The sequence below is a fragment of the Gallinula chloropus genome (genome assembly GCF_964237585.1).
Source record: "Gallinula chloropus genome assembly, chromosome: 9".
Classification (NCBI taxonomy): Eukaryota; Metazoa; Chordata; class Aves; order Gruiformes; family Rallidae; genus Gallinula; species Gallinula chloropus.
In genome coordinates, this window is record NC_140094.1 from 6,966,876 (window position 1) to 6,983,091 (window position 16,216).

General features: G+C 44.9%; 1 protein-coding gene across 1 annotated transcript in view; it reads left to right on the top strand.

The window, feature by feature from the left end:
• MYO5A (myosin VA) overlaps positions 1-16,216 on the top strand; it is a gene marked incomplete at both ends in the record, with an annotated part of 97,523 nt that overhangs the window by 4,063 nt on the left and 77,244 nt on the right. The window contains one exon of the mRNA XM_084268129.1: positions 15,127-15,237. Within this exon, the coding sequence (XP_084124255.1) occupies positions 15,127-15,237 (111 nt within the window). The remainder of the gene's footprint in view (positions 1-15,126; positions 15,238-16,216) is intronic.

The following is a 16,216-nucleotide window of genomic DNA, read 5'->3' on the forward strand; positions in this document are numbered from 1 at the left end:
TGTGCCTAATAGTGGGCTTCTCTTGGGGTTAAAAAAAAGCTGCCCTAATTATCTAGTCGTGAATATTGCTGTTCAAACTACTGCATGCGAGACAAGTGTTTTCCAAACATTAACCAGTTGTCCCAGTAGATCATTGCCTTGTTCTTCCAGAGCTAGGTTGGCCAGTGATGCAGAGACCGAGTTGTCATCTCCACGCAGAGCTTGAGCAATTGCACCTCCAAATGGCAGTGAGCCCGATAGGATTTATGGCTGTACCTCTTCTTCTTCCAAAACTCTCGTGCAGCAGCAGCGGAGGGGACGTTCCGGTTGCTTTTCTCCGTCAGGGACCTGCTGTGGCACTGGAGTAAGCGTTGGCAGCGCTGCCAGGGACAGCTCACAACCCTGTGCACTGACTGCTCATAAACCAGGGGTGCTGGGGGTAGAATTACCGGCAATCTAACAGTACTGGGGTTGACCTAACCTTCACGGTTTTTATGAGTTTTCATAAATAAAAGCTTTGCTGGGACTGTTCAGCCTAGAGAAAAGCAGACTAAGTGGGGACCTTATTAATGTTTATCAATTTCTTAAGCTTGGGATGCAGGGGGAATCAGCCAGCCCCTTTTCAGTGCTCTATGGGGACAGGACAAGGGGCAATGGCTGCAAGTTGGAGCACAGGAAGTTCCGCACCAACATGCAGAAGAACTTTTACCCAGTGAGGGTGACAGAGCCCTGGAATAGGCTTCCCAGGGAGGTGGTGGAGTCTCCTTCTCTGGAGATATTCAAGACCTGTCTGGATGCCTGTCTGTGCTATATGAGCTGGGGAGCTGCTTTGGCAGGGGGGTTGGACCTGATGATCTCTCAAGGTCCCTTCCAACCCCTGTGATTCTATGATTCTATGATTCCTGTAGTTGGATGCCAACCACAGCAGTGACATGTCACCAATCTGTCATTCCTGTTACAAGTAACTGCGAGCCTTGGGAAGCAAGAGGGGAGCGATGCTGTGATTCTGAGCTCAGTCTGCACTGGAGCTGCTCCCCAGGGCGCCGAGCATCCCCGTTGGAAGCAGTGGTACCAGCCTGGGCCGGGCGGTGGGCTCCAGGAGGGAGCAGGCTCTTTGGGAAAGCTTCCTGCAGCCCACAGATCGGTTTTTGGGAGAGTGGATCCTGTAGGCCCCAAGAAATGCTGGAGCAGTAGTACTGTTTGGAGCTCCTTTGGGGGAGAGGAGATACTAGCTTTATATTCAGAAGTATTATGTTGTTTTGCTGTAGACCTAATCTTGAAAGTTGGGCGAGTTCTTTGCTCCACGTAAGGAGTAACTGAAGGTCCTGTGTATAATAATTGGTCTTATCTGTCTAATTCTTTGAGTATCATGTTAGAACATTTATCTAATAATATTAGTGGATTATGTGGGATCCCTCACTAACAGTTACCAGCAATCCTTGTGGAACAGTGATGGCTGTACATTGAGCTGCCGCTGGTTACGTGCAGCCTGTTTCTGCTGCGGGGATTTTGTGGCGTGTGCCAGATGGCTTAGGTAATGGATTACTGGTTTGTTTTAGATAAATAAATACTCAGATAAAGGGCTGTTGAGTTCCTGCTGTGTCAGGAGATGTGTGTGACGACCACTGTTGCCTTTCAGTGAGCCATGGAGCTCTGGGTTGAGTTGGAAGGATGGGCGGCCAGTCAGGCAGGTGTACCTGGCTCTTAGGGTCTCCTGTTGGGCATTTAAGAGTTAATCCTCTCCATATGTCTTAATGACAAAGTTATTTGTTTCTCTCTTCAATGCAACTCATTGTTTAATCTCTAGGACTAAAGAAAGCATTTTTGTCATTGAAATAGACTCGCTGGCCCAGCTGAATTGGAGGAAGTCACGGAAAGGGACAGTGTCAGGGACGGTGTCGCAAGGTTTTTCTGCTAGTTGTCAGTGTTGAATAGGATTGAAGAAGGCAAGCCGTGATAGTAAGGGCAGCTGTAGCTGGTGTTTCTGTTCTGGGAACAGCAGTGTTCAGCTGGCAGTTCTGCTGTCCTCTGGGTACAGGGGCACGGTTCTGGAGTACAGCCTCTGTGGCAGACCCTGGGGAGTCATCTCCCTGACGCGGCCCATGGGGACATCCCTTCAGTTTGGGTTTCTCTACTTGAAGATGCAAACTGTATACAAAACAAGTACTCAGCTGCGCTGGGTCTTATTTGTACTGCTGGAGCCTGACTGGCATATGTGCAGGCATTGCTGGTTTGAAGGACCTCATGGGTAGGGGCTGTGGTGGACCCAGTTCCACCTGCCTTGCCAGGTAGTAAGAGCTCCTCAGGCAAGAGCCAGTGCTTTGTTTAGGCCTCTCCATTGATGTCAGCTTAGCTTGGTTCATAGGTTATGGCCCCTCAGTTATAGAAGCACATAGAGCTACTTGAAAGAGTCCAGTGCAGGGCCACCAAGAAGATTAAGTGAGTGGAATGCCTTCTTTAAGAGGAGAGGCCTCTTTAGCTTAAAGCAGAGGAGACTGAGGGGTGACCTTATGAATGTTTACAAATATGTAAAGGGTGAGACTCAGGAGGACAAAGCCAGGCTCTTCTCAGGGATGGCAGCGATAGGACAAGGGGCAGTGGGTGCAGGCTGGAGCAGAGGAAGTTCCATGGGAATATAAGGAGAAACTTTTACACTGTGGGGGTGACAGAGCACTGGGACAGGCTGCCCGGAGAGGCTGTGGAGTCTCTTCTGGAGACATTCAAACCCACCTGGATGTGTTCCTGTGTGATTTAGTCTGGGTGATCCTGCTCAGGCAGAGGATTGGATCTTTTGAGGTCCCTTCCAACTCCTAATGTTCTGTGATTCTGTTACAAATTCAGACACAGCCTGTTTCTGAACTCCTTTACCTGGCTGGGTTTTCTTTTGTGTGCCTGAAGGTGCAGAGGTTATCTCTGATCTGATTCTGTGCTCGCTGTAGTGGAGCAGTGTTTACTACGGTGTGTATCGCGCCGGGCGCTGACAGTTGGGCCCAGGGCCAGGACACGGCGTTGAGCAAGGCTATTGTTCCTGCTGCTTCCTTACCAAACTACTCGAACGTGGTGAAGCAGCAGCATGCGCCTTCTGCCTATTGTCTTCAGCTGGAATAGCAAGGAAGAGCTTCCTATTTCACTTAAGGGTAGGCAGTTCTTGCTGCAGAACATGTGGTGTTAGGGTCAGAATACACTGTCGTCATGTCTGTGACCGTGACTTTTTCCTTAGCCTGTATCTTTTAGCTCTGGGCAATAGCCTTGCCCAGGGTACACCACAACAGATGTGTGCGTTTGTTTTGGTGATGAAGCTCCTAAGAGTTTTAATTTTGTGCCTAAGCATTTGTACTTCCTTAGAAGTTTGGGTGCCAGTGTAAACCCACCGAACTCTTTTATCTGAAGGCCACGGGAGATAGAGAAGATTCAAACCACGTTGAACTCAAAGGCTCTTTGTATAGTGACTTTTTCCTTTTGTTGGCTTTGCTTTTGAGCTGCATCCAGGATGGAGAGCTGTATGGTTGGGTTGCTAAGGCCTTGTTTACCAACACGAATAGCAAGGCTTTAGTGACTTTCCTGGCAGAGAACAGCACTTTCGTGCCCATGCCAGTGCCGCACTCTGTGCCACCCTTTGCCCAGGACTGCATCATTTCCTCCTTGGTCTCAGTGCTACTTGGCTTTGCTTAAGCCTGATACTGCAAAGATTTATCTTTATCCAGTGTGATTAATCACATTGCTTAATTTTATGCTTTGAAATCAAGCATGTAAATCTGACAGCTTGGGCCTTTGATTCTGTGTTTCCTCTCACTGTAGGGAAACACCTTTGCTGTCATATACCCTCTCTGACTAACATCTGCAGGAAAGCAAATGGAAACATATCCCAGGGATGTTGTCTTCTCAGGTCCTTGGTGCCAAGCTCTGTGTATGCAGTGTCCAGTAACCTAGGACCCTTCTGCTTAAGCCCAAATTTCTATATACTTATTAGCAAGTGTCTATTTTCAGGTGTAACTTCTCCTTCAGGACCCCCACCTCCTCAGGGGGTTCTGCTCATCATCTTCTAGCATCGCCCACTTTCTCAGCCCGCTCCAGGCACCAGCCTGGTGTGAGACACCCTGTGAGACAGGTAACCTGAACCACCCAGCTCCGTACTAACGTGGAAAACACCACAGTTAGTGAGCTGATCCTGGGGTCTTCCTGTTCCTGGCCATCCAGGACATAACCCATGCCTCTTCTGTCACAGTGCAGCTGCAGTGCTGCCCGCTCTCAGTTACTTGCAGTGTTTAGTAGCTTTACTTCTATATATCTTAATCTGGTTATATAAAAACAAAATGTAAAGAAGAGATCAGTGCTGGCTGAAAGGTTTGTGGGGGTTTTTGTGTGTGTGGTGTTTTGGGTTTATTTTTTTTAAGTATTTGGTATGGCTGCATTGGAGGTGTGCCCTTCGTGCTGAACCCTGGGCACTGCACAGCCCCACAGTAAGCACAGCAAGCGTTCTCACACTGCTAATAAAGTTTAAAGGCTTCGCTGCTAGCGAACGTCTGTGGACTGCAGACACTGACCCAACTTCTAATGCAAGTCTCTGCAAGTTTTAATGCAAATTCTGAAGAAGGTGAGAATGAATTCCTTACAAAAGCAGAGATCTTGTGTCTTTGCACCATCTGTTCTCCTTAGTGCCGTGGATTTAATTCCTTTGGCCTGTTAATCTGGGACAATTGCAAGACTTGTCACAGACCTTTCCCTGAATAGCAGTGGTGTGGAGGTACTCGAGGCTGGGGTGAAGGTTCTTCTGGTGTTAAGGGAGAAGAAGGTACAAACCTAACATCAGAAAATCAGATAACCAGGTATGAGTGGTGAACGGTCTGAGCAGTGTGAAGATTAAACTGGAGAGAAGCTGTCAAGAAAGCAGCCTTCCCTGCAGGGTTGGGTCTTCTTCAGGTCTCTTTACTTCCATGTTGTTTGCTGGAAGTGGTGGTTGTTTTCTTGACATCTTGAAAGCTAAAGCTGTCACATTTCCTCCCTTGCTCATCAAGTCTTCATTTCTGTCTTTTAACCCCGCTGTAGGAAAGGCTGTCAGGGTGATTCACATAGAATATAAGCTGCCACTGGTAATTAGTAGAAGTGGCTTGTTGAGTGTATTTAGCTCTTAGGAAAGACAGGAGGGATGGTTAACAGACCCTTGCAGGCTGCTTACACCAGGGTCTGATGAGAGCCCTTGCTGCAGAATGCATTGTAAAGGCTGAAGCAGTGTCGCTTTGGAGTGCTCTCATTCTGTCTTCATAGTAGTTGGCACAGCGGGGAAATATGGCATATAACTTGTGTCGAGTTTCCAAAGATTGCTGTGTGGTGGAACGTAAGCTGTATGTTTCTGTCTTGACAGTCCTAAAGACTGAGACTTCTTGCCTGTGTAACTTTCTGACCCACACTGTCTCTTTTCTGTAAGTGGGTATGAAAAGCCATGAAGTCTTGATGCGCTCACCAGTGGTGTCATTGAGTTCTTCCATTTGAGTACCAGGAGACATGAGAATTTTGAGATCAATTTAGGATTTACAGGAGGACACTCTTGCTCTTTGTAGAGCCAGAGAAACAAACTAAAAATACTATGAGCTGGTCTAACAATGTGGGAATTCATTGCCCCAACATGGCTTGTCACACGTTTCTCTCTGCAGACTCCATGGGTTATTCATCAGTATCTTTAAAGCAGATGACCTCAGTTGTTTTGCTGAGGAAATGAGAGAGAGAGAGATACTCCCAAGTTGCTGTATGAGTTAGTGTACACTGATACGAGAATTATGGAAGGATTTTTCATGGGAATTGAGCCTATTTTGCCTGGGAAGGAAACACCAACTGCCTCTGAAAGTGCTGCAAGTCTGTGTGACAAGAGATGCGGGATGGAAATGGATGGTTTAGACTACATGTATGTCAAAGTAAGTAGAATATGTTCAGTTGTTTTCTTGGTTTTAGCATAGGTGGAGGCTGCATAGCCAAGCACGTCATGGCTTATTAGTATAATAGTTTATTAGTAAATGTTTAAAGTAAGTAGAGTTTTGACTAATGATCTGGAACTATAGAAAGACTTTTTTCAAACATGCCAGACAATAATGTAATTGTTTAGGACATTGTCTCTCTCAGACAAATCTTCTGTCAGGAGCAGCGTTTGCAGAAACTGTTTGAATTTGATGCTGGAGCACACTTCTTCCTTGTCATGATCTTATGTATTGGAAATGCAAAGGCAGTGCAGGCTTTCTGCGGAGAACAGAGAGGAGCAGATCAGTTTCTCTAGGGCTAAATACAGTATGCAGCTTCCATCCAGTGTGAAAGGTTTTAACATCACTTCCCTCTCCGCCACAGAGGTGTTTTCCATGGCTTGTCATGCTAAGCAAGGTTGGAGTGGCACCAATGGCCAGGCAGCACTGGGGTCCCCGTGGTGCTGGCAGCCAGCGCAGTTCCCTGCACCCAGGGGCTGGTAAGGCAAGAGCTGAGGATGGTGGGGGAAGAAATGCAGGCACCCTTGATGGAGAGTTTCTGGGAACCATTAAGCTAAGTTCTGAGAGTTTCTGTGGCCGTTAAGCCTAGTTCTGCTTTCACGGCTTCCCCTGATGCTTGCGGAGGCTCTTTGGGAGGCTGCTCACTGGATTTAAGTCGCAGCACGCACACCAGGTCTTTCTGGCTTCCTTGCATGGGGACTTGCTGTTAATTTCCCATGAAAAGATGATGGGACTCATGCTATCTTCCTTAGGTGTGCTGTGCTGAAGTCAGGTTGCTGTTAATGTGGCAGGAGGGTGTCTGTGGGGCAGACCTGACCATAACGATGGTTGAGTTCTGCGTTAGTAAAACTAGTTTACCTTGAACAGCTCAAGCTAAGCCAGTGAAAGCTCTGTTTTAATGATGTGACTGCATCCCAGCCTGGGCTTCTGTGTCGTTCCAACAAAAATAATCAGTTGGGGTTGGATTTTAGAACCTCAGGCAGATATTTTCCTTGCAGTATGATGTTTTTGGAGGGCTAGGTGTGAGAACAAAGGAATGCTGCTGGGACTGCGGGGCAGCTTTGCACAAAGATAGGCAGAAAAGTACAGCCTTATCTACTATAAAAGTTTACAACAAATATATTTCCTTTCAAATTAAGCTTTCATGGTTAGGTCAGCAATTTTCCAAACCCCAGATGTTTCAGAAAACTTAGCCTTATTTCACCTCTGCAAGCCAGGTAGTCAATTACGGCTCCACTGCTTTCATCTCAGTAACTTGTTTCAAACTCTCGTGCTGTAGCACAGCGCATCTGTCTGATCAATACAGCCCTTTCTTTGCCCTTCCTGCCTAAGCAAATGCTGGCTCTGCCAGATAATCTCATGGCAGCGACGCAGATGGCTCTGTGCTGAAGCAGAGATGCTGAGACAAAGACAACGCTTCCTCTTTCTCTGGATACGCACCCGAGATGGACAACCAGCTGCAGCCGGGGCGATGAGCCCCCCGCTCCCCCTGGACAAAACTTGGCTCGTGCTGCCTGTAGTGAGAAACGATGCCATTATCCTGCTCTGACGGGTGAAGTTTCTAGAAACTCTGGGGAAAATAAATTTCAAAGGCTTCTGTAGGACTTTTAAGTCCATTTAAGAACTTGAAGAGGTGAATTAAACGTTTCATTGTGTGACACCGGCGTGAAAAAAGAAGTAAGAAACATGAGGGTCTTGACTGAAGTTGCACCAGTGGTCTGGAAATAATACTTATTTCGATATTTAGTCAATCGTACTGTGAAGTCTACGTTAAGACTTGCATCATCTTAGTGTTAAAGCAAAATCCTACAGCCAGTTGTTTCATTTGGCCTCACAGTGTATGTTTTCTTGGATCTCAAATGTAGGTATCCCTGAAGTTAGTCATGACATGTTGAATGTTTGGGGATTTTCTTGTGTATTCCTGAAGTATTGGCACTTTTTAAAAATCTTTAAATTGGAGTATTTTCACAATGCATTCATGGGAAGTGCCCAGGCAGGAAACCATGCCTCCTTTTCCTAATAGTCTTTCTTCAACACAGCACGTCTCATTAGCTGAGCATTCAGGGGACGGCTGTAGTTACTTCATTTGCCCTTAAATTTATTGTGGCCACTTTTCTACAACTCTTGTAACATGTTTTTCAGGTTGGATGAATGAGGTGTTTTAAGGCAGACTTGTAATTAACTTCTTTCTGAAATCACTAGCGTGTAATTCAGTGTTGGACTTTGGATGGGTGGTGTGGATTGCAGCGCGGTACGGCGTGTGCCCCTCTCCATGGATATGACCCCAAGTGAAGCCATACAGGGGTCAGAATGTTCTTCTGTTGCTCAGCCTGGAGCTTCTGCTCTGTGACACTTCTAGTCTTTGCTTTTGCTGATCTTTTTGGGGTTATTCAGCTGCTTTGAGTCTCAGGTAGTGACCAAACTGTCAGTGGCTTTGATCTAGCTAATTGCTGTCCTTTTGGAAGGCCTTTCGGAGCTGCCTTCATTGCTTTGATGGCTCTAGAAATTGAAACTGTTGCAAGCATAAAATTTGCTTAAACACTGACATTCCTTTGAACGTATTTTTTTAAAGCTTGATTTTTCTTCATTTACTTGAAATGAGCATTTCTTGAGCAGCGTGCTGAATTAAAATGAGCAGTGTGTTGCAGTGAGCAAGGTGGAAGCCCGGCTGTGTCACTGGGTGGCTGTGGTGGGTTATTATGCCGTAGGTTTGCTGATGACGGGTGGCATACAAGCAACCCCACGGGCAGGCAAGGCAGGTGGGGAGGCACAGCGGGGCAGGGGCATCACTCCTTGTCCTCCCACACAGGCTTGTGGCAGCGGTGGGGATGCAGGGACAGATGGAGCTGCCCTTCCCTTGTGACACGCTGGTCAGGCCTGCATCTGTCCCAGCCTTGGTGTTGTGAAACATGTTTTATTTTCCTGTAATTGGTAATGCAGCCTTAATTAAATTCCACTGGAAGTGTCATGAGGGCAGAATCATGATGTGCCCCGATGGTGTTGGGTGTGGCTCCCCATGGCTGTCAGGTGGTTTTCAGCAGTGGGAGCTACTGCTGCATCACAGGCTGAGTAAATGACGGGACTGTAGCCGTGGCCGACGGTGGAGAAGAGCCCAGGAAAGCTGGTCTGTGAGACACAACAGGAGCTGACAGATGCCATTCCTGTGCGCAGCAGCTGAGGGGTTGAATGGGCAACATTTGGGGAGCTAAAGTATTGTCTGGGTTAGTAACAGCTGAGCATCCATTGCATCTGTCCCCCTTTGTGCGTTGTTTTGAAGAGAAGGTCAAGAACAGTCAACATAAAATGTAGAAAGTTGTGTTTTTAAATGTTCCATGTGTTTTAACTCCTTGTAAATGTTTCTTACAAAAGTCATATTGACTATGCCCTGGGAACATAACTGTTCTTTGATAGATTTGGTAGTTTGAAGTAAGACGCTGCGTTTCCTGGCCGTGATGTCAAGCCCAGCGCGTGGGCTTGCAGGGTGATGATTTTCTCTGAATTTCAATGGAAAGGTTACTGATCATAGAATCATAGAATGAATGTTTTTCCAGTAGCTGATGATGTGGATCTTGCTGCAGTGATTCTTTGTGGGATACTGATAGTTTTTCATTGTACCTTGTATAATCAAGGAGTGTTTGGCAAACAAGTACAAGCTGGTTTTGTTGTTACAAGTCACCAGGCCCTAAATATACAGAATGCCTTATAAAAATGTATAAAAGAAAAAAAGGAAAGAAAGGGGGAAAAAACCCACCCCAAACAAAACCCCCATACTTATATTCTTTGGATTCACATGCAGTAGATTGAATACATAAGTGCAACAGTTTTGTTTTCATTGAGCTGCAGTTCAAGTCGTTCCCTTGTGCGCAGTGAAGGACACGGGGCTTTACCTGCTGAACTGTGGCTCCTGCAGGCACACTGACCTGAGGGTGTGAGGCCCATGTCAGTATGGTGCTGGTGGCTTAGAGGGGACCTCCCAGCCTGGGTCACTGCTCTCCTTGGCCACTGTTCGGGCTGGCCAGGGGATTCCCACAAGTCAGAATAATGTTGGGCTTCTGCTCCTCCTATTAGGTAAACTCACCACCTGAGATTATTGTTCAGGTAAAACAATACCAGTTGTCACACACTTTCCTCACTATATATCATGGTCTAAATGTCTTATTAAATTAATGTTTTCTAAGATGAGACTGTAAGATGTTTAAGAGGTATGGAGATGGCTGTTGCTCAGCAACAAGGCAGAAAATACTCTCTGTGCCCAAGGAATGCTACTGCCCTTAAGAAAATCGATAATTCTTGTTTTGCTGCTTTTGCAGAGGTAACAATGCCATTTCCCATGGGCCATAGGAAGAGCTGAGATGAGTTGGTCAGAGGTTTTGCAGCAGCCTGCTTGTCATGGAAGTGCTCTGCTTTCTGATCCCTCCTGGTTACTTGGCATCTTTATGAATGGGAAGTCAGGTCTTGCCTTTCTTTCTAGACTGCAGCCAGCAGCAGCACTTTGTTCATAGGAAAGCAATGCTGCAAGTCCACTTGTCCGGGCAGGTCTTGCTGAGAAACTATGGACAGCTTTCTGTGAGTTGAAATTTCCTTTTTTTTCCTTTTCTGTTTTCTTTTTAGGATGCAGATCATTTCATGAGCTCTTTCAGCTCTTACCAAAAGAGCTGGTAAGCTGTGAAGGTGGCTCTATCTCCTGCAGTATTTGTGGTTGCGCAGTAGAAGAGGGAAAGTATTTTGACCGCTGAAGCGGCTGCTGAGCCGCTCGCGCTGCTAATTCCTGTCAGCAGTGGCAATTAATACTTCAAGAGGTTAATATCTCAGAGGAGAGCGGCTTTGTGAGTCATACGGTCTCATTTGATAGATAATTGTTATAGTCTGCTGATTTCTTCATGTGATCTCAGAAGAAATCATGTGGTCTGAGAGAATATTGCCGTTGCCCATTACATTTCCGTGTTATATAAAATTGTGGTGGTAGAGCTGGGTTCCTGACCTGCCAGGGCAAAATGGAAACTTCTCCCTGGGTTTTTTTTTTTTGTTTTTCTGGTGTGAACCCTTTCAGAGTCACTACTGAAAGATCACCAAGTCTCTGCCTTTCAGCAGCCCGGCTCGTCCTTGCTTGAACAGAACGTGGTGACTGCACGCTTCCACGTGGTTTGGAGGTAGTGGCTTTTGACGTCAGTCTGCTGAGGCTGGAGGAGAGTCCAGGCAAGACACTGAGTTTCAAAAATAGTCCCTTCAATATACAGTGAATTATTAGTTTCCTGTCTAAATCCAAGTGTAGCTCATCCGTCTGTCTTCTATTTTCTTTCTGTTTTTTTTTTTTAAACACTAGTGTAGAGTAAATGATGGTCCTGTGACTGCTCAGATGGAGATAGCTGGCTGCTGTCCTCAGCCCAGCATGTCAGTGTGATGGTGTGGCATTGACATAGGGCGGGAGGATGGGCTGCATGTCCTCCTCCTGTCGCTTTCAGTCCCGTGTCTCCAGTGGGGACAGGGAAAAGTAATCGGTGGTGAGCCAGAAACGTACTGATGTTATTACTGGGGAGCAAAGCTGAGTTTGCTAGAGCCCAATCACTATGGAAATGTGAAATGCAAGTGATGCTGTCAGTCAGCCTGGGTCATCCTGAAGGGTAGCTATTTACCTCAACTGACACGTGCTGCCTTTCCTTAACTAAATCCTACTGGTATCGCCCCTATCAGCAGTTTTATTCTGGTAGTTCAAAATCTACGTCAAACTACTGCAGAGAGTAATGCAGGGATGAATAAAGAGTATTCATCTTAATCAGGCACGGTGTCAGGAAAGTTCATTTGTTCCTTGCCATAACTTTTATTGCCATTTCAGTGCATTTTTAGGCTACAATTTCTTTCCCTTTTTAGAAGGCTGATCCTTTAATCGTCGTCTCTAGAAGTTTACTGTGTTTTGGTTTTATTTTAATGTAGTCCTAAACTTGATTTTATATACTAGTAAATAAAGAGGGATGAATAGTCGAGATAGGAGAGTAAGGGATCTTCCAAGAGAGATGCCCTTGTCCTGTTGCTGTTAGCAGCAGCGCTTTGTTTCCTGCCATAGCCCCGCATCCCGCTACAGACTGGGCAGCAATGGGGTTGTAACATCAACTGATTATGTAAAAGATGGGATGAAAATCTGATTTTGCTAATCCTTCTGCTCAATTAATGAGATGAGAATGCCATGAAGTGATTCAGTGCCTATAATTAGGAACATCTCTCCCTTTCCTCCCACCTGTTCTTTTTACCAGGTGTTTTCTTTGGCAGGGATTTGAGGCTCAGCAGTGATGCTAGAGATGAACAGCTACAGCTTAGTGCCTGTAGAATGACTTTAATATCTGTAGAGCTATGTCATGTGCCAAGTTCAGTCTGTAGTTACTTGGTTTCTATGGAGATCCTATTTCTGCTTTCTTTCTCTGCCCTAGACAGCAGGAAAGGTACAGTTTCAGCCGGATAAATTAAGTGGGCCTGTTTCACACTGGTGTAGGTCATGTAGATACTCACTGCCTGAAGTTACAGTATTTGTGTCTTACAAGGCTGCTGCTGTTTTTACAGCAGGAAACTTCTCTTGGTGCAGCCTAGAGGAGACCAGCCTGTTAACCTGTTTGGCTAGACAGCATTTAAATGCTTTCCTCTCTCATATTACACTTACTTTACTCTCTGTTAATCCCTGTGTCGAGAGGGAAGCAATATCCTGTCAGAATTACCAGGATGGAGAACTGCTGCTGTAGCTGAGCCCAGGGAACCTGGACAGAGTGTGGTGTGTGTACCATCTCTGGCTGTGGCTGATGCTGTAGTGTCTTGGTGTTAAACCAGCAAACTTCCCCACTTTCTGCTAGGGTTTTGGTTTTTAGTTGTGTTTATTTGTAAATAGAGAGTCCTGTGGACAGGTGCACTGGTGTAAGTTTGGATGTGTGTGTGTTTGGGAAGTTTTGTAGGGAATCTTTTGTTTAAAAAGCAAATGGAAAGGAAAGGAGCATGCTACCAGACTCTGATATTGCACATCTCTTGTCATGGTTCACGTCCTGGTTAATTATTCTGGAATTACTCTGTCGTTTCCATGGGTTTGTACTTGCATTGGCCCGTACACTTGTTAGCGTACACCTTCATTTTAACTCGGATGAAGTTTCTTGGCTTCTGTGTTGTAGATACAGCAGAGCTGAAAACAAGCAGACCATCCAAGTGCCCAAACCGTGGCTTCTGCTGCTTGTTTCCTGGCTGCTGCCCTGCCTTTCTGGTGGGCTCCGTTGCACTTATATACCAGGGTCTGTGAATGACAGGCCATATACCAAAGAAACGTTTGGGGATCTTTCATTTTTCAAATAATTAATCAACATTAACATCTTTTGGGGGAGTAGGGAAGGAGATGTGTAAATAAAAAAGTAATCCTACACTTTTGTACAATAGCAAATATATACATGAAGCTAATAAAGCTCAAAGGAAAAAAAACCCCACACAACCACATATTTACTGCAAAAGTTCCCTGTCCCAGTGTAAAGTATATTCTTGGGACTGGCATAAACATCTACTGAGGATGGAGAAGGACCAGCTGTGGGAGCATTGTGTTCTGTAGTGGGAACCATGGACATGAATTCTGAATTCTTTATTTCATCACCTGTCTCCTTGCAGTCAGTAGAGGCCTGCATGTAAGGCATGAGGTTCTCAGGCGCTCGGGAGCTCCCCAGACGAAGGCAGCACAGAGCTTTAAAGGGTGTGGTGTGTTAAGGGTAAAAGCCATTGACTGTGGCTGTTGGAGAGGACTCCTGTGTGCTGTTCTTGAGCAGCTTCTGGGCTACAGGAAGTAAATCACTGTGTGAAGTTTGACAGAAGTCCAGGTGCTGAGCCTCCCTGCAGCCTCCGGCTGGGCAGGGCTGGGCATCCCTCTCCTAGGGCAGGGACTGGGGCTCCTCGGCTCTCGCTCCCTAAACCACTGCTGTGGCTGAACACTTCTGATGGTTTCCTGTCTTGCAACAAGAAGGCAACGTGAAGCTTGGTCTCTCAAAAATTCCCTAGTAGAAACAAGAAGTTTGTAACTTTAAGTAGTGGGGGAAAGTAGGTTAATAAGAAGCTTCAACATTCTTTGAGGCAGAAGATGCAAACAAGTTGTGTAGGATTAGGTGACGAAGCTCTATGACCAAATGCAGTTTTCTCTGCCATCAAATGCCATCAAATGCCATGCTTTGACAAATGCATTACAGTTATTTTGAAATAATTTAGTGGATTGAGACTGTATTGCAACATGGCCACACCATGAAAGCCAGGAAGCTGGGTTTTTTTGCAAATGCAATGGGTGTGGAATGATCTCTAGCCATTGCAAGAGCATCAGTTCAGAAGCTTTAATGCCTTAAAAATGTCATACCTTTCTCTTTGTGTTACTCAAGAGCTGCTTTCATCTGTATGTATTTGCAGGTACATGCAACTGTATGAGTAACTAGGTGGTTTTCATATGCCTTGAATTGATTCTTGAATGTGAGAAAAACATTGTCTTCACTGCCTTAAAAATACAGATGTTCTTTCTGGGTTTGAAACCAAGCCATGTGTTTGTTCTGGGTTCCTTTTATGAATAAAGTTTGGGTAAAATGGTCATTAACTGGGATGCTGGCTTAGGCTTGCGTTTTTCTGTTATTTGAAGGCGTTTTCAATCAATTTTTTTTCCTTTTGGCATTCTGTAGATAATCCATTTTAAACTTGCCCTATTTGCACCTACAAAGGAAGGAGCTGTGAGTACTTGAGATGAGGTGGCTTTGCCTGAATTAACACAGATGTGCTAAAGTGTTCTCTTGAGGAAAAAAGAAAGGCAAAAAAAAAGCTATATAACATTATGCTGCAAATGCATTTAGAAACTACTCAGAAGAGTTAGTCTAAGTAGGTTTTTATATAGCCAAATTTCTGATTGCTCTGAAAACAGGTTTGTTTGTTTTCTTTGTAGATCTTTCAGCATTGACCGTGTACCTCGGAATGTTATTTTGCATGGGAAATGCCTTTTTCTGTATGTGTAGGCAATAAAATTAATCTTGTAGCCTTTTATCAATAGGAGAACTTACCTACATACCTGTCTCTTGCTTAAGGGTTTGGCAGCTAAACATTTATTTAAATAAAGTTTTGGTGTCATGTATATTGATGTTTTGCCTGTATTGCAACAAGAAGTCACTGACCTTGTGCTGTTGCTGTTGTATTGCAGTATGCCAGGGTTTGGATCCCTGATCCAGAGGAGGTCTGGAAGTCAGCAGAACTTCTCAAAGATTATAAACCTGGAGATAAAGTCCTCCAGCTTCGACTTGAAGAGGGCAAGGTAGGTCTGCATATTGCTTGTAAGCTCATAGTTCTTGTACTGCAGCCAAGGCTGAGGTATCAAATGCAGGAAGCTGTACTGTCAAAATATATCTGTATTTATGTATATGCAATTATTCTTGTCCAGCTACTTCCAGTAGTATTTTTTGGTGTGATAGGTTACACTGTTTAGTTACAAAAATCCATTTTGCCTGGCTTTTAAAATAAAGAAAGCACTGTTGTTTTTATCCCATGGCCTATTATGTTCAGTTGCATCATCTTTTTCTACTTACGCCGTTAAACCTATAACCCAGCTTTGATATTCCAGTGAGAACAGTGTTGCTAGGAGAACAGCATTGCAAAGAAAGAACTGTGACTTTTAAGTTGAGCGTAAACATCAGAAGATTAATATAGATAAAAAGGGGCAAGGATTAAGGGCAGCACGAAATTGATGCTATATGCGATGTAGAGAAATGATGACGTGTCTGCAAAAAGCCTGCATCCTTCTAGGCAGGACCTGTTCTTTTTTTTCATGCCATTTAAATGATTCTTTAATTTTAATATGCAATGGCAGCGATTCCTCAGATCTTCTAATGGGAAATAAAGTTCTACTGCAGTTGGCCAAATGTTTAGATCCTACTTTCCTGGAGCATACTACATAGCAATGAAGTAAAAAGAACATGTTATATGTATATTTATATATATACTTATTAATTAAAATACCTCATGTGAATGAATTTCAATTTTTGGCCCACTCCCGTTTCTCATACAGCAAACTGAGTCCAACCTTTTTAATCTGACAAGATTAATTCCCCCACCCCCATGTATTCAGATGCTGCTGCACACTTGCACATTGGGGGGTTCGCCAGTTAAATCCCATGGGCTGATTTTAGACCTAGAGACGGAGGCAATTAAAACATCTATGTTAGAGATAAACTTAATATCTACAAAAATAGTAAGTAGCATTTATTTATCATTTCTTCATGGCATTCTACCAACAT